This window comes from Aedes aegypti, chromosome 1 (genome assembly GCF_002204515.2).
Source record: "Aedes aegypti strain LVP_AGWG chromosome 1, AaegL5.0 Primary Assembly, whole genome shotgun sequence".
NCBI lineage: Eukaryota > Metazoa > Arthropoda > Insecta > Diptera > Culicidae > Aedes > Aedes aegypti.
Genome location: NC_035107.1, coordinates 150,139,816 through 150,167,039, shown reverse-complemented (window position 1 = coordinate 150,167,039; position 27,224 = coordinate 150,139,816). Strand labels below are relative to the sequence as shown.

Here is a 27,224-nt window from a genome sequence, read left to right as displayed (position 1 = left end):
AAATTAGTGCGATGTTGCAATGCTTGTGGTTACTTGGGATTACTTTGAAGAATAGCTTTTCTTAGTAGTTTTTGGAAAAAAAAAACTATTCTGTTCTTCAACCAAAAGCATTTTGTTATATCTTATATTTTTATAACTAAGTATCCAATTTATAAAATGAACGTTCCTTAATATTGGTAATGCTCTCGTTTCGTCGAATTATGACTTTCGACTTTACATGATTTCTTTAAGCATTATAGTATATGATTCTTTAAGTATATCAGTTCAAATAGCAGAATAACGTATATTTAAAACCAAAACCCCTTTATGGTGTTAAAAAGTACTATTTCAAAGCGTAAAAAAACTATAAAAATATGCCTTTCACTAAACATACACTGAAACAAGCATTGAAGTAATGAGAACCATGAATAAGTTCTTAAATTTACTATTCCAACTACGATTGAAATATCATGAACGCTTTTTATTTGCGTGTTGTTCTCATCAACCGTATCGATAGCAGTGCGGTAAGCGTTTGCGCTTGAGAATCGCCAGATCCTCGGTTCGATTCTGGCTTGCTGCAAGTTTTTGACCATGATATTGTTATTTTTACATGGTACAATTCAGTGCACAAAATATTTGAAATAAATGCGAATTTAGTCTACACAAATCAAGTGGCGTTGTGTATTTAATTTGACCCTCTGATATAGTACTTTCAACCGCAACGCTGTTCTCAGTGTACCATTCTTTCTATTTCTTTCGTGCACTGGGAAAAATCTATACGTCAAGGTCGTGTGTTTACTTACAGATTTGCGCAATAAGGAAAACCACATGACTCGAGTGTGTGGTAGCCATATGGATTTCGTCATTGACTTCACGGTATAATTTCATGTGTATCAACATTAGGTTGTCATGTGAAGCCAACATGAATGCCTAAAGGTTAAAGCGAAGTATGCACTTCAACAGAAAAGTAATCGCCTATCTCGACGCGTGGGAAATTTCTTGCAAGAAATGCTCAAGAAAAGCATTTTTCTTTGATCGCAGTACGCAGTTGAAAAGAAATGCCAATTCAAATGGAGCTCACAGCAGGAAATTTCTTGACCATTTCTTGGGCAGAAATTTTTACTTTTCTTGAGCGGAACAGCATACCTAGCTTAAATCATAAAAAACGATTTGAAATGTAGTGACTTTCACGGAGAAAAATAATTATTAAAAACAATTAATTATTAGTTGATTTCGAACAAAATTTTTTCAATAAAATGCGTTGGTTGCAACAAGCTAAGATTTCATGTTGTTTGTTTCACGATTTTTAGGTAAATTCAACAAATCCAAAGTTTGAAACCACCAAAATGTTTGTTGTTTGATTTGACAGTTCTTGAAACAAACAAGAATGTAGGTTGATTCAAACTAAGAAAAGTAGTTTGATTTGAACAAGAATCAATTTAAAATTAATTAATGTTTTTGTTGATTCAACCAGATTTTTTGTTTTGATTATGATGCTTATCTATTTTCTTATATTTAGTTTATTATTATTGAATTACCCATTATTTCATGCATTATTATTTATTAGACGTTTCATAACATACATTATTTACAAAATAATCATGATTATATATATAAAATGTCTTGCTATATAACGTAAGCTCTTGCTATTTGCACACCGTCAGAGATATTTTTGCCTTAGTTTTCTTCATTTTCTCCATTCTGAAAGAGATTTCATTATAATTTTTGAACAGCACATCCAAATTAGTCTTAGACAATCTGTCTTACCACATGAATTGAAAAATAAAATGGGAGAAACAGCACCAGCACCTTGTTCTACATTGGATTAATTTTCACTTTCATTTGATAGCGAATATTTTACCTGGATTTAAAAAAAAAAACATACTGGCTGAATGTGATGTAATGAAAAATAATTAATTTACTTTCGCTGAAAACAAACTCAAGCGATTGTAAAAAATAAAGATGTCTTGAATTATAGAGAACAATACATTAGAGCTGGCCGAACACAAAGAACGCAGAAACAACACACAACGTTGGTTCGTTACAAACTAAAATTTTAGTTGTTTTTGGCTCTACTAAAATTTTAGTTTGATTCAATATATTATTCTGTTTGAAACAACCCATTATTCTATTTTGAAAATAATATTTAATCGGAGAAACAAACAACCTAAATATTAGTAAAAGCAAACCAGTAGTTTGTAGAAATTAACTAAACATTTAGTTTGAAACAACTATAATGAACGTTATTACGACATAAAAAATTCACATTGAAACAGCCTTTTAAACCAATTAGTTTCAAACAAAGTGATGAGTTTGGAACAATAAACTTTGGATTAAAATAACATAAATTTTAACAACTACCGAAAAGCTAAACATTACATATAATTTGCAATTGGATTAGATGGACAAATTGATGTGAAGATTTGCGAAAAAGTTACACGTTTTCTCAGTGAGAATCGAACTCACGACTCCCCGATCTCTAGTTGGGGCGCGTTACCACTACGCCATGAGAGGACTCATGAACGCAGAAGTTAACCTGAATTCGATTTCAGCTCAATAATCACGTGGTCCTTTTTCGCAAAGTGCACCTCTTTCGGAAGAATTAGATGCCCATCCAAACACAACGCTTTCTATATATATCCAATGCCTAGCCCGAGAGCGCATTGTCTTTTAGGTATAGGAATAGCACACTACACTATTAAAAAAATTAAAAAAACAAGTATTTATAGAGCAACGGACTCATGTTCCGTAACCGGTCGTTTGAGAACGTCGCGACCCATTGGAAGACCACACAATAGAAACCATAGCCAGCTCAGTTGCTGGCTAGTGTAGTGTGCTATTCCTATACCTAAAAAACAATGCGTTCTCGGGCTAGGCATTGGATATATATAGAAAGCGTTGTGTTTGGATGGGCATCTAATTCTTCCGAAAGAGGTGCACTTTGCGAAAAAGGACCACGTGATTATTGAGCTGAAATCGAATTCAGGTTAACTTCTGCGTTCATGAGTCCTCTCATGGCGTAGTGGTAACGCGCCCCAACTAGAGATCGGGGAGTCGTGAGTTCGATTCTCACTGAGAAGACGCGTAACTTTTTCGCAAATCTTCACATCAATTTGTCCATCTAATCCAATTGCAAATTATATGTAATGTTTAGCTTTTCGGTAGTTGTTAAACTTCCACTCGGCTGGTTGGCCGTAAACCACGATTCATAATTAAAAAAACAAGTATAAATTTTAGTTTGAAATTCAACAAAAATTTTGGTTGTTTCATACTACGGTGTTTTTTCTCCGTGTTAGATAGCCATGTGCGACAGAACATGAATGTCATGAGACTGAAAGAAGAAAATTTGGTAGAAGAACTTTTGCTCCCCAAAATATGGATCCAAGGCTTCTCTGCACAGAAAAAAATCGTTCTTGTATCCGTGAACAGCAGACGTGAACTCGTCAACAAGCAAAAATACACCGTGAACTAGATCATGTTTATGTGAACGTTGATGGTAGTTCATGGTGTATTTTTGACAGTTCACGTTTTCCAGAACTCTTTTTTGAGCGTGTGCTTGTCGCAAGTTCACTTTATTTTTTTCAAACTCCAGCAACAAGCGTGTGCCACAAATCTATAATTTGGGAAGCCAGGGATTAGCATATTCCATTTTATTCGAAACTGAAAACCTGGAAAATCTGTTAGTAGAATCCGATTTTTCTGCTAAATCATACATTATAATCAATGTTTTCTTATAGAGAGGTAGAATCCTCGTATATCGGTCAACTTCACTTATTAAAAAGAAATCGAATTCACAAATTTTCATCTAACACTTTCAGCTTCAAAATTTCTCTCTCAGCTCTCTTTGGAAGCATGATGATGACTGTCGTTCGACACGAGGTCCAAACGCAATTCAGTTCACTATGGGTTGACTACAAACAATTTAGAAGTTTTGAACATGAAAATCGACAGCAAAGCTCATCGATTTCATTATAACAAACTCATTGCGCAAAACAATCAATCGATCAACTTGAACATGATGATTTTGACACAAGATGACCATAAGCAAAATACACTGAATCCCTGTTGGGGTGATGGTCTATGCGTCCATAGGTTGACGCATACGAATCTGAAGAGAAAGCTTCAGGAACTTATGCGGAAAAATTATAGAATCCTTGTTGTCGGTTGATGAATCAATCCATGAAGCAAAACAAAGGAATTTAATGTATAACACACGCGAAGTTTGCTAGAAAATCACAGCAAATCGATATGGACGTTTATGAATCGATCAATAATTTTAAACAAGAGTGTGTGGATTTTTATCAGTCCACATTTGTATGTAGTCCACATATTTTTTCCTTCCACACTGATAGCTATGTGAAAAAATGAACCTTGTAACTCTTTATTCCGAACAGTTGACATGCTTTATGAGACGATCTGAAAAATACAACATGATAGCTAGTATAAATAAAAATTCCTGAAAAAATATCTAAAACATATACGCACAGACAAACAGAAATAACACTTAAATCAAATCACGATCAAAATCATAGTTTCGAAAACATGAACGTCCAATGCTAAAATCGGTGTGTTTGGCTGACAGGCCAACAGATGGTAGTAGTGTGCAAACGTCAAACACGAACAAAAACGATGCGAGCACTGTGGGTGGCAAATTGGCCACCTACCTATTGGTAGGTTAAAAAGGTGGTCGGTGGACATATAGGAGACTGTGACGTCTGTTTGTCTGTGATATACACTCCCGTGCAAAAGTTTGGGTTCACCCCCTCAAAAACATACAAAAGTGTTCTGTCCATATCTCTGTGATTACACGTTCAATTGAAACTCCCTAAGCCGCATTCGAAAGGCAAAGAGTTATTCTTACTTCGTATGTATTTTTCCAAAAACATTTTTTGAATTTTGTGTACCGTAAAACGGGGTAACTTTGAAAGTTTTTTCGAAGAAAACTTCAATATTTATGCATGCTGTTTCAAAGAATTACAATTCATATTTTTAAAACAAGTACTGACATCCTAGCTATCAATTGCACTTGATAGATTGCCAAAAGATTTATTCTGAATGGATATATAATTTTTCATATAATCGAAAATCGGTTTTCTGTTTTGGGGTAACTTTGATAATGGAGTATAAATCGAACAAGATTGAATGAATTGCGGAACATTTATAGGGTCTTGCATACCTCTAGGCGTTTAAAGCTATATGGAAATTTCTGACTTGGATTACAGAAATGGTCCCAGTTTGTAAAAATGGGTTTCGCTAAGAAATTTGAGACCGCATTCTGCGCTCTGGACGTGTTAGAAATAAGAGTGTTGCTACTCCAAAATCAAATGAGAACAGAAATATGAGTGCGAGGGCACAGCAAGTTAGTAATAGAAAAGTGAGTGAAGTGAATGAGAGTGCAAGTAATTCTAATAAGAAATTCGGCTGTACAGTGCGGGTCAAACCAATTGCGTCGCAGTCCAATCATCAAACGAAAAAAGAAGTGAGAAGTATAGTCAATCCAGCCCAAGTTGGAATAAAAAGTGTACGAAATGGTTTGAATGGGTCAATAATTGTTGAATGTAATAATGAAAGTGAAGCTGAAGGGCTTGCTAAAATCATTGAAGATAAATTAAGCGAAGGCTACTCTGCAGATATTGAACAACCAAGAAGACCAAGAATAAAAATACTTGGAGTGGGCGGCAATTATAATTCAAATGAATTAATTAACATTTTGCGGAATCAGAATGACATTGAAGATGTCCAGTACCTAAATGTGTTGAAATGTGTTCCATCGAAGAAAAACCCAGAAAATAAGTTCTCATTAATATGCGAAATTGACTCGATCACATTTGAGAGGGTAATTCGAAAAGGTAAGCTCAATATTGATTTTGAAAGGTGCCGTATTTTGGAAAGTATTGATTTGTTTCGATGTTTCAAATGTTGCGGATATGGACATAAGTCAAGCGAATGCAAGAATAACCTCCATTGTGCTAAGTGTGCTGAGAGGCATGATGTTAAGGATTGTTCATCTGAACAAGAGTTATGTGTTAATTGTATCCATTCCAACAGTAAAAGAAAAACCCAATTTGATGTCAATCACTCATCCTGGAGTGTGGATTGTCCAATTTATTTGCAAAAAATCACAATTTCAAGGCGCTACATAAACTATGAGTCATAGCAATCAAAAAGAGCGACGGATGTCATTCTTTTAAATATTGCTGGCATAACGTCGCATTTCACTGAATTGGAAATGTTGGTGAGTAGAAAAAACCCAAAATTCTAATGTTGACGGAAACTCATTTCACATCAGATATTGATATAAGTGAGTACAGCATAAGAAATTACAAAATGCTATGTTGCTTGTCGGTATCCAGGCACACTGGAGGTGTGATAATGTATATCCATGAATCGGTGAAATATCATGTTGTTGACAATTCAACTTGTGGATTAAATTGGTTTATGGCAATAAATGTAGTCAAAGGGCTTAAGGCTGGAGTGTACGGATTGTTGTATCATTCGCCGAGTGTAAACGAACAAGATTTTTTGTTACATTTGGAAAAAAGGTGGCTTGAAAAAATAGTTGATGCCAATAAAATGAACCTTATTGCCGGTGATTTCAACATCAATTGGAAAAACAGCATTGACAGTAGAAACCTTCGCAGTGTAATGGAGTGTTTTAATCTAGACCAAAAAGTAAAAGAAATGACAAGATGTACTATAAGATCACAGACTATTATAGACTTAGTTTTCTGTAACGACGATCAGCTGAATGTTACTGTTGATCACGATAATAAGATTTCAGATCATGAAACAATAACAATTCAGTTTAACGAATGTTTCCAACCAGTAGAGAACCACATTACTATTAAATGTTGGAAGAAGTATTCAAAAAGTGCACTTATTGCATTACTAAGAAATTGTATGCCAAATCACAGCGAAAGACAATTAGACGAAAAATCTGAAGTTTTGAAAACTGTATTAAAGGAGAATATAAACAAACTGGTAGTTGTAAGAAACATAAAATGTAGTAACAGGAAAAAATGGTACACTTTAGAATTGAAAACCCTACAAGAAGCAAGAGATGTCGCGTACAAGAAAGCTAGTGTAAGTTGGGATGAAGTTGATTGGCAAAGATACAATGTTTTGAGAAATGAATATACATATTTGATTAGAACAGCAAAAGCAGAATATACGCAGAGAAAAATAGAGCAAAATATAAGAAACAGTAAACAACTCTGGAAAACATTGAAGTCACTGTGGAAGAGTAAAGAAAAACCGGAAAGTAAAATTAGTTTCAATGGAGTTGATGTTGATAACGATCAAGATATTTGTGAAAACTTCAACAACTATTTCGTTAACAGCGTACAACAAATAAATGAAAGCATAGATGATGTTTACGACTGCTTTGGAAACAATGAAAGTCATGTCACAAATTGCTGGAACGTTTTTCATCGAGTTTCTTATGAAACTTTGATAAAAGCTATTGACAAAATTGGTAGTTCATCGGGCATTGATAATGTAAATTTACAGGTCCTTAAAGATTCTTTAGAAATAACTGGAGAATATTTATTAGGAATAATTAATGATTCTCTTGAGCAGGGCAAATTCCCTAGTAGTTGGAAGCAATCCACAGTGATTCCGATGCCAAAAGTATCCGGTACAACGAAATCTGAGGAGTATAGGCCGATTAACATGTTACCTATTTACGAGAAAGTGTTGGAGATCATTGTTAAAGACCAATTGCTGGAGTACTTGAACGACCATAAAATTATAATAAATGAACAGTCAGGATTTAGGCAAAATCATTCATGTGAGTCTGCGTTGAATTTATTGTTGTACAAATGGAAACGAATGATCGAAGAAAAGAAAACTATTATTGTTTTGTTCTTAGACCTTAAGCGTGCATTTGAAACTATATCACGGCCGGAAATGATTAAAACTTTGAGTAAATATGGTATGGGAAGAAACGTCCTCAAATGGTTTGAGTCTTATTTAGCTGATCGCACACAAGTATGTCAATACGGAAATCATATTTCTTCGCCAAAATCAGTGCCGCTTGGAGTTCCACAGGGTAGCGTTTTAGGGCCGATTCTATTTATTTTATATATTAATGACATGAAGAGAGCTATTCAGCATTGTGATATTAATTTATTCGCAGACGATACTGTCATTTTATTGCAGAAAAAGATGAAAAGATAGCAATTAAGAAAATTAGAAGTGATATAAAATTATTGAATAAGTGGTTAAAAATAAAAAAGCTGAAATTAAACGTTCAAAAAACTAAATCGATGGTAATAAGTAATAGGAAGCAATTAAATTATTCAGAACTAAAAATTTGTATCGAAGGAGATGTAATTGAGAGAGTTGATGTTTTTAAATACCTTGGGGTCCTAATTGACCAAAAATTAACATTTAAAGCGCATATAGATAACGTAGTAAAAAAAGTAGCAAAAAAATATGGTTTACTGATCCGTTTGAGCAGTCAACTCACGTTTTGGAGCAAAATATTTTTATATAAAACCTTAGTGGCCCCACATATTGATTATTGCTCTTCAGTGCTATTCTTGGCAAGTGAAACGCACCTAAATAGATTGCAAAGACTACAAAATAAAATAATGAGATTCATTTTAAATTGTAACAGGTATACACCAATATTAAACATGTTAGAGGCGCTTCAATGGCTTTCTGTGAAAGAGCGTATAATTTTTAATGTGCTAACTATTATTTTCAAAATGACCAATGAACTCTTGCCAGAATACTTGACGAATGGAATTAGAATTTTCAATGAATTACCAATCGAAGTTAGAAATGCAAGATCTGTCTCAGAGTTTAAAAGAAATTGTGCAATGTGGATAAAAAATAAGTATAGATAATTAAGTGAATTTGTATGTATTTATTGTATATTATCAAAAGATAAATAAATGGATTATTATTATTATTTATTCTACTATAACTAGGCTGTCATAGGTAAGTGACGATCTCATTATGACTTTATCAAATAGTGGTCGTAGAACAGATTGTTTGTAAGCGTTGCAAAAATGCTAAAATCTTGTAAATTTTTAATATTTGCATAAAAATCCTCAAATGCACTTGATTTTAACGAAAATAGCTTTGACATGAAGTGTCATACTAAAACTCTTTACTTTTGCATTCGTTTTCCTTAACTGATTGACAGAAACTTCGTTATTTCGTTTAATATGTTGTGAGTCTCGCACTATCAAAGTTACCCGCATTATCAAAGTTACCCGCATTATCAAAGTTACCCCGTTTTACGGTAAATACTCAATTTTTACTTAAAATTGTTACATTTTTCAAAAAACACACTGAAAAATCATATCCAATTTCCCCAGCATTGGACCGACCAAAATTTTAAATCAAAGTGTCATTAGAATCGTAATCTTATATTCTTTGAAGAAGTCATCGTGCAAAAGTTTGGGTTCACCCCTCAGTATGATGCAAATCGTGCAAAAGTTTGGGTTCACCCCTCAGTATGATGCAAATCGTGCAAAAGTTTGGGTTCACCTGAGCCGCACGCACATCATTTTTTGTCAATATCTCTGCCATTTTTCAACCGATTTTAATAGTTTAAAGCATTTTTGAGCGCAAATAATGGCGCGTACATGATTGGTTTGAGATTTCACAGATATAAGAAAGTTCAGGTGAACTCAAACTTTTGCACGATGACTTGACTGACTGTTTCATTGATTTTGATTACCTTTCAGATTTTTCCGCAAAAATTTCGTGAGTGCCCTTCAAAGAATATAAGATTACGATTCTAATGACACCATGTTTTAAAATTTTGGTCGATCCAATACTGAGGAAATTAGCTATGTTTTATCAGTGTGTATTTTTTTTTAAAATGTCACAAATTCAAGTTAAAATTTAGTATACAAAGTTCAAAGAACGTTTTTGGAAAAATACATACGAAGTAAGAATAACCTTTGCCTTTCGAATGCGACTTAGAGAGTTTGATTGGACGTGTAATCACAGAGATATGGACTGAAAACTTTTCCATGCTTTTTAGGGGGCGAACCCAAACTTATGCACGGGAGTGTACGTATCGATCATTTTTATTTTTCTTCGCAGTTCCACATGATAGCTAGTATAGAATAACAATTCCTAAAAAAAATCTCTAAATTAAAAAAAACTATCACTCATTTTTTTCACTTTGCAGCTCGCAGGAAGTGCCGGACGAGAGTTTCACTTTAAACATATGGCCCTTCCACATGCCAGAACTCGACGAAGTATAGCCCATATGAGGGTTCTGAAAAAGGAAGCATTGGTGAGATTTGTCTTTATTCTTATAGATAAAAGTCAATATTAATCAAAGTGTATTTTTGTAGGTGAACACTGCTGTGCAACAAGTTGGATTCAAACGTGTAAAGCGAGGATTACGTACTTCAATTCCATCATTATTCGTGACGGATCCTTCTGATCCTAATGTTGGAAAAGCTCCGACTGACCCATATTTTCCACTACAGTGGTATTTACGGAACACTGGGCAAAATGGAGGAAAACCACGTCTTGACTTAAACGTGCAAGCTGCATGGGACCAAGGAATTACTGGGAAAAACGTAACTACGGCAATTATGGATGACGGTATGCATAAACTATAATGTCTCGCTGAATTTATTTTCTTCACCACCGCTTAGGCCTTAAACCTAGTATAAGCGGCTTAAGGTGAAACTCCTTTGAATCCACTAATAACTTATAAAAGTAGTGGTACACACAAAAATATTCTCCTATTTGTTGGTAATAGTGAAATTATAATTGATAAGACGTTGTTGCCAGTAATCGCTACTTCAATTTGAGTCTTTTCCCCTTCGACTGAATAAGATTGCTTGATGTCGTACGTAACCATCAACGTATCTGACAGCCCTGCAAGCGAGCAGCCGGCGTAAAATTAGAAAAATAAAAAAAGCGAAATGCTGTGATCAAGTGATTGTTTTAGCACGGTTTGGTGAAATTTTAAGTTGTTTTCATCAGAAATCCACCAGTTATTGTTCTTTAATTAACAAGTAGTGAAAGTAAACTGTGTAGGAGGTTCTATGTTTAGCGAAAGTGGTCAAATTAGGCGAAAAGTGTTCTTCGTTCGCAGGCGGATAAGTGTAAACAATTGTAGCAAAGTTAAACGTCCGTGTTGAAAATTAGCACGGTTCATGAAATTTCCACCAGCTACTAGTGTTAAACCTACGGAAATCGTAAGGTAATAGTGTTCTGAAGTCTCGTTAGCAATTTGGGAGTGAATTTAGTGTAGGTAAGTGAAATATTTTAAGAAATAATGTGGACTTCCAGAAATGTGTTTGTATATGTGAGGAAGCCATTTTCACTGCCATGACAGGGATTCCTTCCTATATGTCCTTAAGGTCGCACGGGACGTCATCATAATCACCCTATCCATTTCAAGAAGCAAATCCCAAGAATCACTCCATATATCGATGCGAAAATGTATCACTATGATTCTATATATGTAGTGCACAACCCGATACATTTTCAGCTTCATCGGTTCACTAAAACTCGAGATTTGCTTTCACAAAGTTTTGATGATAATTATTAGAGTGAGACGAAAGATAGGGAAAATAACACGGTCTCCCGTGTCCCCTTAAGGGGGTAGGATTCGTCAATTTGAGAATTTTCAAAAGCAGTTTACATGAAAATGTATTCACTGTATCCTATTCTCTAACCGAAACACAGTGAACACATTAAAAATCGAAAAAAATTCAGTTTAGAATAGAAAAACTGCTGTTGATGTTTCGATGATGACGATTATTACGACGACGGATCCTTAACGTCAAGTGAAGGTGAAGTAGTTGGCCTTAAGACCATGTATTTTATTCGACTGCAGCCATCATTAGGCTGATAAATTACATTGAGGGTGCCCTGTAGGAATATAAATCTTAATACAAACTTCAGCTCTGAAGGTGATAAGCTGTCGACTACAAGTAATCTAGCTTAATAAAACACAAATATTCCTAGGATTATGTTTAGGACCCATAACATTAACATTTTTTCCGAAGCCTCGTGATCCCGTTACGCTCAAAGAGTTACGTTCTATACGCCAATTTTTTCTTGATGTTTTTTTGTTATTCGCTTCCCCACGTCATTGGAAAATAACTAAATTTTTTTTTTTTTTTCTAAAAGCAAATTTTTGTCACTGTCACACCCATCTACATCTAACTGTTTCAACTATTAATTTACTTCCCTACTTTAATTCCATCCTTTTTGTGTGAGATTGTTAGATAAATTTTGTGTGAATTTTTACATACAAATTTTTTTGAATGATCAATCTTAACTTCTTATGATTTATATTTCACAATCGTGTCTGACGTTTCACACTACTCTGTGATACAAGTAGTTACGGAACATGAGCCTATGCAAAACTTTTGACTTTTACTGTACGTCATGTTTTTAAATTGCTCGTGAGAGAGAGCGAGACAGCACCAAAACACGGCACCTTGTAAAAGTCAAAAAAGTACAAGAATTTATGACACGCACAGAAACTCATGATCCGCCACTCAGACCGCCATGGTCAAACAATTGGTTGCGTTTTGAAGGTGTTTGGATTCGATTCCCGGTCGGTCCAGGATCTTTTCGTAATGGAAATTTCCTTGACTTCCCTGGGCATAGAGTATCATCATCACTTTTTAAGTCTATGGTATCATCGTACCTGCCACATGATATACGAATGCGAAAATGGCAACATTGGAAAAGAAAGCCCTCAGTTAATAACTGTGGAAGTGCTCATTAAACACTAAGCTGAGAAGCAGGCTTTGTCCCAGTGAGGACGTATTGCCAAGAAGAAGAAGACAGCTTCAATATTTCCCCTCTCAGTTTGATATCGGCAGCCGATAGCGTCGAAGTGAAGCATGTTTTGAGAGGCAGGCGGAGTAGCCCGTCATTCGGTTTGTCAGCATTGATGGCTTTGCAGCGTGCAAATTCAAAGTGATAAAACTCATTCTTGATAGTTTATATTGACTTGAAAAAGTATCACTGTACACGCCAACATATATAAAGTATGCTGATACTTTTTCAGCTGTGTTAGTGTAAAACCAACTGATTTTCTTTGATTCGAAATCGTGAGATGAATCAGCAACAATCATCAACGACGCGTACAAATTTCAATGACGGCCTACTTCGCCTTCCCGAATATTTTCTAATACAGTCAACTCTTCATAACTTCATATTGAAGGGATTATCGAGTTAGAAAGGTATCGACAATAGAAATATAAGTAGTATAACGCTAGTGGCACTGTTAAAACAGCCTTATTTTATTAATACTCACTAGTGCAATTTTTGATTGTGTGTTTACTGCCATGCTGTAGAGAGTTGTTTTGAGTTTTGATTTTGGTAAAAAATTGATTTAACACTTATAGACTTATATACTTATAGACCCGGTATTCAAGCTGTCATAGCGTGGCAAACTAGATGTTGGACACACGAACAGTCGCGACATTAGTATTCTAAGGCTAGTGTTTCTACTGTATCGAGTTATACAGAATATAGTATATACAGTAGAGTGATGCAAATTTTGAAATTATGGTTCCCCTATGCTTAAACGACTTATGTTATGATTAATAGCATCTTCCCAAAGTTTGAAATGAATCGGAAGAATATTGACTGTGCACAGGCCATTTGAAGTTTGTATGGAGATTACTATGGAAAACGCCATGCTTTTGTGTTCAGCCCTCTATCTCTTCGTCATAATGTTTTATGAAAAAGTGAACACACTCTTCTCATGTGCAATCCTTTCAGCTACAACTTTGCCGAAGACCACATTTTGATTGGACGTCAGGATAAATTGCTACTCGTAATCATAAACTGGGTATGCATTTTGCATGCTGAACAAACTGCCTGGCAGGCAACAGTGGTGCTCCTCGTGGGTAGAATAGATCAAAGTAATCCAGGCTATTATGTTCTACAGCAAAAAAGCAGTGTTGCTCTGAAAGTAAGTGAATGATCATCTCAGCATGGTTTAGACTTCGTTATCAATAATAACCAAGGTTCCGAATGCTCACTCACTCTCACGATAATGGATTTATCCCCCAAAGCAATTTTCAGCGATTAGCTGCCTTGCGATTTTATCCAAAACAAAGCGAAAATAGATAATTGCACTTATCCACAGCTGTGAGAAGTTTATTTTCTCTTTTTCCTATCCATGGAGAACTTTTCCTGTATCCATCGCCACGAGCAGCAGTTGCTTTTATGCACCAAATTACCCATTGCTTCCGTCAAGTTGGTGTGGTAGCATGGTTAGCGTGCACGCATCGCGGTTGTTTTAAGCTATGTTCTAGGTTTGAATCCCGTCGCCGGCACTAGTTTTTGTTTATCCACATAGTGATAATTCTCCGGAGCAGTTGGTGAGCGAAAATATGATGGAGGGAAAAGGAAATTATCCCCAGAGTGGAATGATTATCGGTTATCCTCCATCGTTACTCTAGGGAAAATTAGTGTGAGCGAAAAAAGATGTTCACGTGAGGAAGCGAAAAAGCATTCTCCTTACGTGCGAAAAATCGTAGATTTCGCATCATTGATACGAAAATTCAGAACCCTGATAATAACAAATTATCCTTACGTCCCATCAAAATGTGGTCTTCGGCAAAGTTGTAGCTGAGAAGATTTAACATGGGAAGAGTTTGTTCAGTTTTCCATAGATTATTATTTCGATCAGTTAGAGGACTGAGCACAAAAGCTTTACCTTTTCCATAGTAATTTCCATATAAACTTCAAATAGCGTGTGCACAACCAAATTTCTTCCAAATCGCTTCAAATTTTGGGAGAATGATTTTTATCATAATTGACACCGTTTAAACATAGGGGAGCAAAAATTTCAAAATTTGCATCAGTCTAATATACAGTTATATAGTAAAACCAGTGCAAATCCATGGAACCATCGAGGTAGCCAAGAAAACCAACTTTTATTATGGTTCTCTTACCATATCAAGATACGGAATATCAAGTAAAGAAGAGTTGACTGTAGTAATCTGTAGAAGATATCAACATACTTTTTAACATCATTTTTTTTCTTTGAACAATGAACTGGAATCATTGGATTTATTTACTGGGTTTCTAGAAAAGGTAGTTTAGTGTATTGTTGGTCGTGATAGTCAAGCGCGTACGCCGACCCTGAGGCAGTTGCAGTGGGCAGGGAGCGCCCCATTAGTACACGCAGCGAACTGGACTATCGAAATTCATACATTTTGCCTTATGAAAGATGGAACGCTTATCGCAATACGAACGCTTTATGCATCGTTTTAGCATCACTCCACACCAAGGCGTCGATAGGCGCGGGGTGTACGCACGAGCCTATTGATCGCAAGGTTCTTGGTTCGATTCCAGGTTGCCGCGAAAACTATTTTTGTTTTCAAATTTCGGTTTCATAAGGCAAATTTATGAATTTCAACCCGATTCCTTGTGGCGAATTTTCATAAGGGGTTCCTATGTTTATCGATAGTCCATTTACCTGAGTGTAACAGTTGTCAACCTACCGATCAACCCAAGGACCAATCCAACCTACTGACCAATCTCCTATGTTATTAAAAAGACAATTTACACCGTCTTCAGCCAAAGGTTGCACAGACTGAACAATCACGAACGGCAACGGACAACACGAAACACCCAGTAGCCCAGTGATGAATTCTCCGTATGACGAAAAGTTTTCACCGACTGGAGCGGGAATCGAACCCACGCTTCGTGGCACACAATCGACTGACGCCGCTAACCGCACGGCCACGAAGCTCACTGTTAGATCCATATATTTTTCGTTTGTGAAACTTTGAAAATGAATGACTGAACTTATTTGTAAAAACGAGAAACAAAAAGTGTCCGAGTATACTGGAATATCTCATAAACTATAATTTCGTATATTTTCCAGGTGTCGATTATATGCATCCAGATTTGAAATTCAATTATGTAAGTTAAAATTTATTGTTATATAATGATGCCTTATTCACATATGGTGTTCAATTCTAGAATGCAGAAGCAAGCTACGATTTTAGCAGCAATGATCCATACCCGTATCCGAGATATACGGATGATTGGTTCAACAGGTAATCCAAAAATACATTTGTAACATAGAACAGCATTAGAAACTATTATGTTTGTTTGTAGCCATGGTACTCGATGTGCTGGAGAGGTTGCCGCAGCACGAGATAACGGAATTTGTGGAGTAGGCGTTGCGTATGATTCCAAGATCGCCGGAATACGCATGTTAGATCAACCCTATATGACTGATCTTATTGAGGCGAACTCCATGGGTCACGAGCCACATAAAATACACATCTACAGTGCATCGTGGGGACCAACAGATGACGGTAAAACTGTGGACGGGCCAAGAAATGCTACTATGAGGGCTATTGTACAGGGTGTAAATGAAGGCCGCAACGGACTGGGGAATATCTATGTGTGGGCTTCGGGTGATGGTGGTGAAGAGGATGACTGTAACTGTGATGGATATGCAGCATCAATGTGGACGATATCAATAAACAGTGCTATCAATGATGGGCAAAACGCTCATTATGATGAAAGTTGCAGCTCCACGCTAGCCAGTACGTTTAGCAATGGAGCGAAGGATCCTAATACAGGCGTGGTATGTATATGTATATGGTTTTAATCTCATTAAGGTAAAATCTTTATGCAATTAGATGGAAAAATGATTGTGCGATATTTGCCAGAAAACCATTCGCCAGAAAACTATTCGCCAGAATGACATCTGCCAGAAAACCATTCGCCAGAATGTACCATTTACCAGAAAACTATTTGCCCGAATGTACCATTCGCCAGAAAGTACCATTCCCCAGAATTATTTTTCTTGTCGATTTTGATCATGAAATATCTTGGAATCCAAGAATTACCGTCACAATATTCGACTTGTGCCACTTTTCACATGTTCAAAAGCACTAAATTGAACAAATAGTATGGTAACTATCTCGTTCTTTTCATTTTTTCTCAAGGAAATAGGTTCCTCGAAAATGTTTTGGCACTCATAATTATCAGAACTTATTGATTATTTCAGGCTGATGAACGGTTCATATGAAATGCACCCTTCTTTTTTGATCAGCGGTTCTTTAAAGTTTCTCCGAACTCAGCATTTTTTCTTGTTTTCTTTATCGTTCTTTCTAGTTCACCACTCTGTCTCTGAAGATTGTTTCTTTTCCATTTTGAACTGCATCTATTTTGGGGCCGTCCATGAACCACGTGGTCGTTCAAGAGGGAGTAGAAGTGGGTGGTTCTATCATAATACCACGATCCATAAAAATTTTGGGTTCTTTCGGGAGAATGGATTGCAGGAAAAATTGTAATTCGGGTATCTGGCGTTCAGGGAAATGATATTCGTGGGAACAACATTCGGGTAAAAATAGACCAAAAGGTTTTTATTAATAAGGGTCACCTAAATATCAGTACATGAAAAAATATTCAAAAAGAGTATTTGCTTACCGCTACTTGACATGGTTTTTGGCAAATAAGAATTCTTCATTCCCCATATATAGAATGTTCTTCTTGATTTTACAACTGTTTATTTGTCTAAAAGCTCCTGAAAGTTGTTATAGTAAATGTAACTTTGGTTTGCGAATGGAGGCCTTCATTACTTCATCGAACCGACGGCACAAATAAATGCAACGTATATCGAAATCTTGTAAATATCCAATAAACTAGCTCTGGAGAAGCAACAAAACTTTTAAGAACAGCTTATGATGAAAAGAAGGGAGCACCACTTGTGAAATATTCCAAACCATAATCCCTTAAAACATAATAATAAAAAAAAAACATTTAATTAAAACTGAAAAAACAGAGAGATGGAATTTAATAATTATAAAATAGCATAATCTCATGCTATAACATCTGTAGAATGATAGTTGCAACGTATATTGAAAAGAAGCAACAAAACTTTGAAGAACAGCTTATACCGAAAAGAAGGGCGAACCGCTTGTGAAGCCTTTCAAACCATAATACCATTTTACAGGGACAACATATATTTAAAAAAAAAAACTTACTTTACTATCCGTCATGCTAAATATCCATTCTTTACATCAGTAAGCAGTATCTTTTATACATAGTGAAGCAGCTTTTAATAAATGCAATCGTTATTCTACTGTATATTTTTTTTCTTTCTAGTTCCACGGTCCCCCAGTATTAAGTGTTACTTTTTCAATTCATATTCATAAAACTTCAAATATTGCTGTTGATCGTTGAATGCTCGAGAAATCGATGTTTTTTATGATATGTACCTAGTCCAACAATTAGAATATGGATATTCGAAGCTGGCTCACTAAGTCAACGGTAGGCTATGTCCAAGAGACCCTGTACTTTTTTGAGTATATTAACCAAAATAATCTCACACTTTTTTTTTAATGCTCTACAATTGCAAACTTGATTCACCTGAAAAAAAAAATAAAAAAAAATTCTAGGGGATGGTCAATTCTGGGGAATGGTACATTCTGGCGAATGGTTTTCTGGCGAATGGTACTTTCTGGCAAATGGTTTTCTGGCATATGGTACTTTCTGGCGAATGTCATTCTGGCGAATAGTTTTCTGGCGAATGGTTTTCTGGCAAATATCGCACAATCGGAAAAATGCATGACTCATGCTATCAAAATAATTAATTCCCACCTTATTTCGATAAACTACTTTGTATTGCGATATTACAGGTTGTTTTGTATCTTAGATTACTTAAAACAACTTTTGTAATTAATCATGGACCAATCGAATTTTGTATATTTGTAGCAGGGAAACGCCCATTTGAGTAGCTCTTCTTATTTTCGTACCAACAAAATATTATATTTGTTTCCAATCGAAACAATGATAACTTAAATCTACCAAATAACTATCAGAAACAGATGATTTTTTTACGACACGAAAAATGAATGAATTTTTTGAAACAGTGATGAGCTAATCGTTTATTTCACAAGCCAGTAGATTGATGTAGAATCATTATGAACGAATAAAGATGCCTTATTTTAATCATTTGATATCTACATTAATGTATAACACTTGAAATAACTCCAAAATGGATACTTCTAGTATTCATAATCATCAGTAAGGTTAAGAAGAATTTTTAGATTTTTATTTTAACATCGAAACGTATTTATTTCAACAGAAAAACAAAAATTGGGTTTGGTGCGATAATTTATGTTGTATTTTTGCATTTCTCAGGAAAAAAAAAACAAAATATTTCCCCAATGAAACTATTATTTTGGTAGCCTGAACACTGCAACCTCCACCAAAAACGTTTTTTGCTAAAATCGACACTTTCATAACTAGAATTTTCTAAACAATTTGCAAGCAAAACTCATAGGCCATTTTCAGATGTTATTCTTGAGTGAATATGATCAATTTATCTATGGAAAACAAGTGTACTGCAAATCGAAGATTGTAGGGCACGATTTCTAATAATTTTATCTCATTCTTTTTGGAATCCGTCAACTGCAGAATTTCAAACAATGTTTCCACCCCCTACGGGGAACAAGGAGGTTTCCATTGGACACTGTCCAATTAGTTCTTAATCCTACTAGTTATGAAAAGAAGATATGCATTGTTTGCTTTTACGAATCAATACTTAACAACACAAAAACAAAAAAAAAAATACTGAAAACTGATTAATATGGAAAAGCACCAATGTTCGACCAACAAGAAATCTGTACCAATTATACACTTTCCATACAAAGTAGGCCAGAATCGTATGAATGGGTCGAAAATTAGTGCTAGGTCGAAAATTTGTGCTCTTCCCGGATGACGAATTAATATTTATAATGAGAAAAAATATAATCAGAATGCACAGTGTGTATTGAATTGACAAATTTAGGCATGGATGTGCGATAAAATAAGGACTTTGGTGGGACTCGAAAACATCATTTCGTTTACGCTAGAGCGGCGCATTGACCAACTAATCAAAAAACAGTTTACAATTCCATGGACTAGTCAGTCAAACTAAATGCGTACTCCAACCACAAACCATTTTTTTTTGCTGTTTTACATCTTTTTCTGGCATAATGTCAATCTTTCAGCACGCTCGCTTTTGGTCTCTGTGAATGACTAATTAGTATCCCTATGATTCCTAATGGGTTTGGTATGAATATATTCTTTTTAAAATATGCGTTTTTGTTACATGTTTCTAGGCAACCACAGATTTATATGGAAAATGTACAACCACGCACTCTGGTACAAGTGCGGCAGCTCCAGAAGCGGCCGGAGTTTTTGCGCTTGCCTTAGAAGCAAAGTGAGATTCATTCGATCAGTCATGTCCATTTGGAGACTTATTAGATTTGGTTTTGATTATTTCTAGTCCTTCCCTAACATGGCGTGATATTCAGCATCTTACGGTACTCACATCGAAGCGTAATTCTTTATTCGATGCTAAAAATCGCTTCCATTGGACAATGAATGGAGTTGGTTTGGAATTCAATCATCTGTTTGGGTTTGGCGTACTAGATGCAGGTGCAATAGTCTCTCTGGCTAAGAAATGGCGCACTGTGCCACCTCGGTATCACTGTGAAGCAGGTGCTATCATGGATCCTCAGTACGTTCAATGTATGTTAATATAATGCCGCAAATAATAAAAAAGGATTGATTTATTGCAGCCCCATTTCATCCACTGGTGCGGTGATGTTACGTATTAAAACAGATGCCTGCCGAGGAACTGATACTGAAGTTCGCTATTTAGAGCATGTGCAGGCAGTTATCACGGCAAATGCTACTAGGAGGGGAGATTTGGAGTTATTTGTTACGTCTCCCATGGGAACAAGGTATTGATTAATAAATACATGATTGATAATAGATTACACATTTATCGTTTTGTATTTTATTTAGGTCCATGATACTTAGCAAACGAGCAAATGATGACGATCATAGGGATGGATTTACAAAGTGGCCCTTCATGACGACTCATACGTGGGGCGAATATCCTCAAGGAACATGGTTATTAGAGGTAAGCGAGGCAAAATGCGATATAATCTGTTATAAGTGTGTCTAGCAAAAACCAGTATTTCAAAAGTCATAGTATGTACTCAACTTTAGAATGAAGGAAATACTTGTTCTACACCTCGTCTGTCCATCTAGCTCGCTGTGACAACGTGTGCAGTCTAGTCCGTAGTCGAACAATAAGGCATATGCATCGCCTGATTCGCTACTCACCACATAAGTAACGTTCTTGCGATAGTGTTTTTAGACTAGTTCAGTGCTGGGAGGGAGGCACCGATATTACACACGAAATATGACACAAAGTTATTTAGAATTGCAAGAAAACTCCAGCTTGCCAACGGCACTCAAGGCAGACTTGATGAAAATCGCTAGTTTTCTTTTGTTGTGTTCCTTTGATCGTTCTGGACAAACATGGAAAAAGAGCCAAAGTTTTCTGTGCAATTAATTTTCGTTTTTATTAGAAAAAGTAAAATAATGCGTATTTGAACACTTTATATTCAATCTGGATAAAAGGTGCTATTGTGACATTACTTTTGAATAAGCATGAATAGCTTTTCAATCGTTTTTTTTGTCACATTTGATAAAATTCAAAAATACGATTTAATCAATTACGCGCTTTTATCATGTTTGACCATTGTTTTAGATCTGGGCTCACAGTGACAGTTCGTGACAGCAGAATCTCGGCTCACCTTTACGTACCGTAAAACGGGGTATCTTTGATAATGCGGGTAACTTTGATAGCGCGTAACCCACCAAATACTAAACAAAATATCATAATTTCTGTTAATCAGTTAAGCAAAACTAATGCAAAATTAAAGAATATTAGTATGACACTTCATGTAAGAGCGGTTTTCATTTGAATCAAGAACGTTTGAGGCTTTTTATACGAATATTAAAAATTGACACAATTTCAGCATTTTCGAAACGCTTACAAACAATCTGTTCTACCATCACTATTTGATGTAGTTTTGAATAGTTGGCCACCTATATTTGACAGTCTAGTTATCATAGAACTTGAATACGGTCTAAAATCTCTTAGCGAAAAGCATTTTCACAAACTGGGACCATTCTTGTAATCTAAGTCAGAAATTTCCATATAACTTTAAACGCCTAGAGGTATGCAATACCCTACAAATGTTCGTTATTCGTTCAATTTTGTTCGATTCATACTCCATTATCAAAGTTACCCCAAAACAGAAAACCAATTTTCGATTATATGAAAAATTATATCTACATTCGAAATAAATCTTTTGGCAATCTATCAACTGCAATCGATAGCCAGGATGCCAGTACTTGTTTTAAAAATATAAATTATAATTCTTTGAAACAGCATGCATAAATATTCAAGTTTTCTTAGAAAATAACTATCAAAGTTACCCCGTTTTACGGTACATAAATTTCGTATTGGTTTCTCCCTCCCAGGTCCAGTGATGCATTTTTAACTAAACGCGAGCCAAAAGTGAACTGAACGCGTTCTAATTTTGCACTTGAACGCAGCAAACATTGAACTCTCGTGCAAGATTCGAACGCTGCTCACGAACGGCCCGTTAACTTTGAAATGCACAATGAAGCACAAAACTTGAAGAAACTACTTCAAACTAGATTAAATTCATAACACGCACATATACCTTAAATGTTCCCTGACATCTTTTGTAAATCGTTCTGCATTAAAATGTGTTTTAAATCTGCCATGAAATCAGTTTTTCTTCCGCGTTCATTTTTCAGCTCTTCCGGGTTCAAATTTTTGAACTGATCAATGTTCAAGCCTACTTGATCCCTCGTTCAACAGTTTGAACTGGAACGCAAACTGAACGCGTTCAAATGCAACACTGGACTAGTCTATGCAGTAAAAATTGCTAAAAGGTAACGTGGAAAATATTCGCATAGCGAGATGCGTCTAACAAATTATTTCTTAAAATTGGGAACTATTTTCGAAAAAATATTTGGTAGCAGTTGTGCAAAATGATGATGGCTATAACGGTAACTAAATATTTCTTTAATTAAAGCTTCCATTCACAAGAAATTTGCCTTTCCCTATCCTACAATATAAAATAAGGAAACTTCTGCTCTCTGCTGATCAACTGTGGACAAGAGCAAAGGAGGTAATCCATTCGCGATGACGGAGGCAATTACCACAGTTGACCCTATGCGTGAAGCTCCGATTTCTTTACATGGCAAAGCATAGGAAGTCAATTTTCAAATGCTTTTAAAAAAAATCAAAACTAAATTTAATTAAATTCTGTTAAGTGTACGGGGTTAGATATATAATAAGCTATAGAATCCGCAGAATTTTGAAGAAAAAATATAAAAATCTAAATAATGTCTATCAACATGTACTGAAAAGAATTTAAATAGCTATTGTAATTAATTTTATATAAGCATTTGAAATTTCACTTCCTATACCTTGCCGGGTTAAATTTTCGACGCTTCACGCATAGAGTAAACTTTTTCCAGATGGCAGCACCGTACCTTCGTTAGAGCGAATTGACTGTGATATAAAAGTTGAGGAAACTTTTCTAATCTTTTTTTGTGGTACGATTAGTTGTGCGCCTTTTTTTGCTTTTTAGAAGGGGAAAATATGCAAACAGACCCCGTGAGAAGGTAACTCAGGGAGTGTGGGAATGCCGCACCACCGAAGACACACTAAAACCATCCCATGCACTGTACATGAGCAATTCTCGTTGAATTTTGCTCAAGTGGTGTACAGAGTGTACCGACATTACCTTTGGCCTCAGATCCACTTACGGTATTTCTTCGGGAAAGGGGCCAGTGCATATAGCATATGTAACAGAAGTAGCCTAGGCAAACTGCTTCTCTTAGCCGACTTAAGGTGACACGGGAGACCGTGTTATTTTCCCTATCTTTTGTCTCACTCTAACAATTACCATCAAAACTTTGCAGAAGCAAATCTCGAGTTTTAGTGAACTGATTAAGCTGAAAATTTATTGGGTTGTGCACTACATATATAGAATTATAGTGATACATTTTTCGCATCGATATATTGAGTAGTACTTGAGATTTGCTTCTTCAAAGGGATAATGTGATTATAATACCGTCCCGTGCGGCCTTAAACAATGTTCCAAGGAATCAGCCTCGGCAGGGTTAATCCAACTCTTGGTTGGCGCGCCATAGGCGCTGCAATGGATTACCTGCTTTGCTCATGTCCACAGTTGATCAGCAGAAGTTTTCTCATTTAATTTAGTATGGGGAAAGACATCTAACTGCAAATTTCTTGTAAATTAAAGCTTTAATCGAAAAAATATTTGGTTGGCGTGAGAGCCATCATAACTGCGTAGAACCGGTACCAAATATTTTTTGAAAATAGTTCGTGCATTAGACACTAGCGCAAGTGCGTTAACATAATGTGAGTAACAGCCGCAGTTACTGCATTTCAAAACTCGGAATCCGCACACATTCTCTCTATTATATTGTCGGGGGACGTACCCCCTCCGCATGTAGCGAGCATGCGATCTCTCACAACAATGAAAAGGGGACAATCGAGCACGACATGCTCTGCTGTTTCCTCCACACCAGTACAATGGATTACCTGTTTTGCTCTTGCAGTTGATCAGCAGGAGTTTTCTTATTTTATTTTGTATGGGGAAAGGCATCTAACTTCAAATATCTTGTGAATGAAAGCTTTAATCGAAAAAATATTTGGTAGGCGTGATAGCCATCATCATCACGCACAACAGGTACCAAATATTTTTTCGAAAATAGTTCCCAATTTTGAGAAATAATTTGTTAGATGCATTTCGCCATACAAATATTTTTTAGGTTACCTTTTAGCGATTTTTCGTACATAGACACTAGCGATGTGCGTTACGGTGTGGTTTGGTTTTGCACTGACTTAGCTGAAAAAGTATCTGTAGGACTCCCTTCCATCTAACGAATCCGATCCGTTAGTTGGAACGACTGACAGCTGGTGAAAATGCTCCACACTAACGCATCTGGCGAGCAAATCGTCACGAAACGCGCATATACAAACGCATTTGTTCTATATATGGAGACTGCAATGCGATGGTACCCAGACGTCAGAGTCAGTTAGACATTTTCTGTTGACATTTGAGTGCTTTTTAGTTGGAATATTTTCCAACCAGCGAACATCCAACCATCGAGTCATTCCATTCAGCAGATCCCCAACGAGCGAATCCCCACTGTAATCGCGCGGACTGAGTTTAATCAAATTGAAATTGCAAGCTGAAATGTCAACATGGTTGCCAAAAGAAATGACGGGCTACTTAGCCTTAAGGAAAAACTCCTCCATTGCAGTAGCAAAGCGATTGATTCTAAAGTTTTTTTTTATGTCAAGGTGTTGCTTATTTAGTTGGTTATGCTCTGCATGCAACTTTCTCTTTCCAGGTTGCTTCAAAAAAGTGTATTATGTATCCGGTAGAAATCGAGACCAACATTTTTTTATACTTATTGTTTTCTTGGGTCCCGTGCGTCGCAGCTAATATGTTAATAGTGCGCTGTGTTCATAAAAATCGTAAAACTGCAGCGCCACACTAAAAAACTGTTTTCAAAATGCGGCGAGTTGATGCGCGTCGCGAGTCTCACTGGCGCCTACCAAATATTTTTTTGATTAAAGCTTCCACTCACAAGAAATTTTAATTTAGATGCCTTTCCCCATACAAAACTAAATGAGAAAACTCCTGCTTATCAACTGTGGACAAGAGCAAAGCAGGCAATCCATTGAGAAGCGTCATTCTTCGGTGATTGGCACACTCCAGTCGATGCCTTTTTTTTTAAAAGACAAATGAGCCCGTCCAAATCACGGTTGTGTCATTAAATTTGTATCAATAATGAATGTATTTCTTTCAGGCAACTTTCAATTCAAAGGAACCACGATCAGGATGGATAAAGGAATTTTCTTTGGTGTTGCATGGAACAAAGGACCCTCCGTACAGGATGTTGTCTCCGGCTTCTCCACATTCGAAATTGGCTATCGTCAAAAAAGCTCATGAAGACCAAGACAAAATGTAAAACGCCATATGGCTTGCAAACGGTTCAAACTCATAATGTTAACGTAGAACGGGTGACATCTACTAATGGAATGGGCATGGCAAGTTGAATATCTATAATTAACAACAAAAATGAAAAAGCAAATCGATCATTCATGATCCAAAATGTTAGCTAAAACTTTTACTATCTCTGGACTAGTGCCCACTTGAGGATGATAGATCCATATATGGTTTTAGAGTCTAATAATTTTTATTTCAATCTCTTGTTAAATATATTTTTATTGAGATTTTTATAACTTTGCGTAAAAACCGAATACAAAGGTTATTATAAACACGGAATATTTAGATTTTTTTTTGCAATATTTTCGGAAAACCCGAATAATTATGAGAAATAATATTGTTTTATCCTTAAAAATGTTTTGTATTATTTTGAACAAACAATTGTCATCTGTAGTGCTTATTAATATGTTATAATGACGTAGTTACTAGCTGGGATTATATGCAACGTTAGTTGGAACATCGACGTTATCTTTCAGAAATTATTTTGAAGGCAAATATTGTGAAACAACTGTTTTTTATACGGTATTTAACAAGAAATAAGATGTTTTTCATGAATTCGCATGCTAATGGATTGAAGCTAATATTACTTATCTCGAACTAAAGATTTTTTACAATTCCCAGGTTCTGAAATAGCTTCAATATATTAACATTTAATCGAAATTGGTCTTTATTGCTTGGAAATTGGACGACAATGAAATATTTAAACAAACCTCCATACAAAATCCAGTGTTCGAAACATGACTTTGTTCGGAATTTGAGACTAATTCTAGAGGAACCATATATGGAGGTGCATCATATTAGTCATAATTTTCGGATAGCTGATCTGATAGCTCTCATTAGAATAGCTATCTGTGTGAAAGCTAAGATCAAAAGTCGTTCGCACTTCAACCTTCAAAATTTAGTCAGTGTAAGCGACTCCAATTTGGACTCGTATACTGATGTAAAAGTCGCACCAAAAGCTGTACTGATTGGTCTTTGGGAATGCGGGTTCTTGTAGGTGTTGAATCTTTTATATACGTGTATACGAATACTTTGCAGAATGAGCATGAAACATTCGTTTTCAAGATAATTTTGACGCAAAGCATTTCAATTATGCAGCCATATTGTTTTTTTTTTTCAAACAGCAATGGATGCAAACATCTATTTACGATCTATAGGGTAGGTGTACCAGTTATGGCCATAGTGGTTCCCTATTTCGCCATATCTGATATCTTGAATGCCTTCATATTTTGAAAAATCTTTTGTGTTTTAGCAGTAAAATAAAGGATAAATCTTGATGTTAAAACATTCAAAAAGATTAAAAATGTAAAAGTTATCCAAATTTTGCAT

The 27,224-nt window shown here is 35.8% G+C and overlaps 1 protein-coding gene across 1 annotated transcript in view; it reads left to right on the top strand.

Annotated features, from left to right (window-relative positions):
* The window catches only part of LOC5564601 (neuroendocrine convertase 2), a 29,992-nt gene extending 2,980 nt beyond the window's left edge, over positions 1-27,012 (top strand). Inside the window, exons 3-12 of the mRNA XM_001648899.2 lie at positions 10,133-10,240; positions 10,302-10,557; positions 15,830-15,867; positions 15,928-16,004; positions 16,066-16,543; positions 20,070-20,170; positions 20,237-20,470; positions 20,532-20,696; positions 20,761-20,878; positions 25,696-27,012. Of these exons, the coding sequence (XP_001648949.2) occupies positions 10,133-10,240; positions 10,302-10,557; positions 15,830-15,867; positions 15,928-16,004; positions 16,066-16,543; positions 20,070-20,170; positions 20,237-20,470; positions 20,532-20,696; positions 20,761-20,878; positions 25,696-25,857 (1,737 nt within the window). The 3' untranslated portion in view covers positions 25,858-27,012. The remainder of the gene's footprint in view (positions 1-10,132; positions 10,241-10,301; positions 10,558-15,829; positions 15,868-15,927; positions 16,005-16,065; positions 16,544-20,069; positions 20,171-20,236; positions 20,471-20,531; positions 20,697-20,760; positions 20,879-25,695) is intronic.
* The last annotated feature ends 212 nt before the right edge of the window (positions 27,013-27,224 follow it).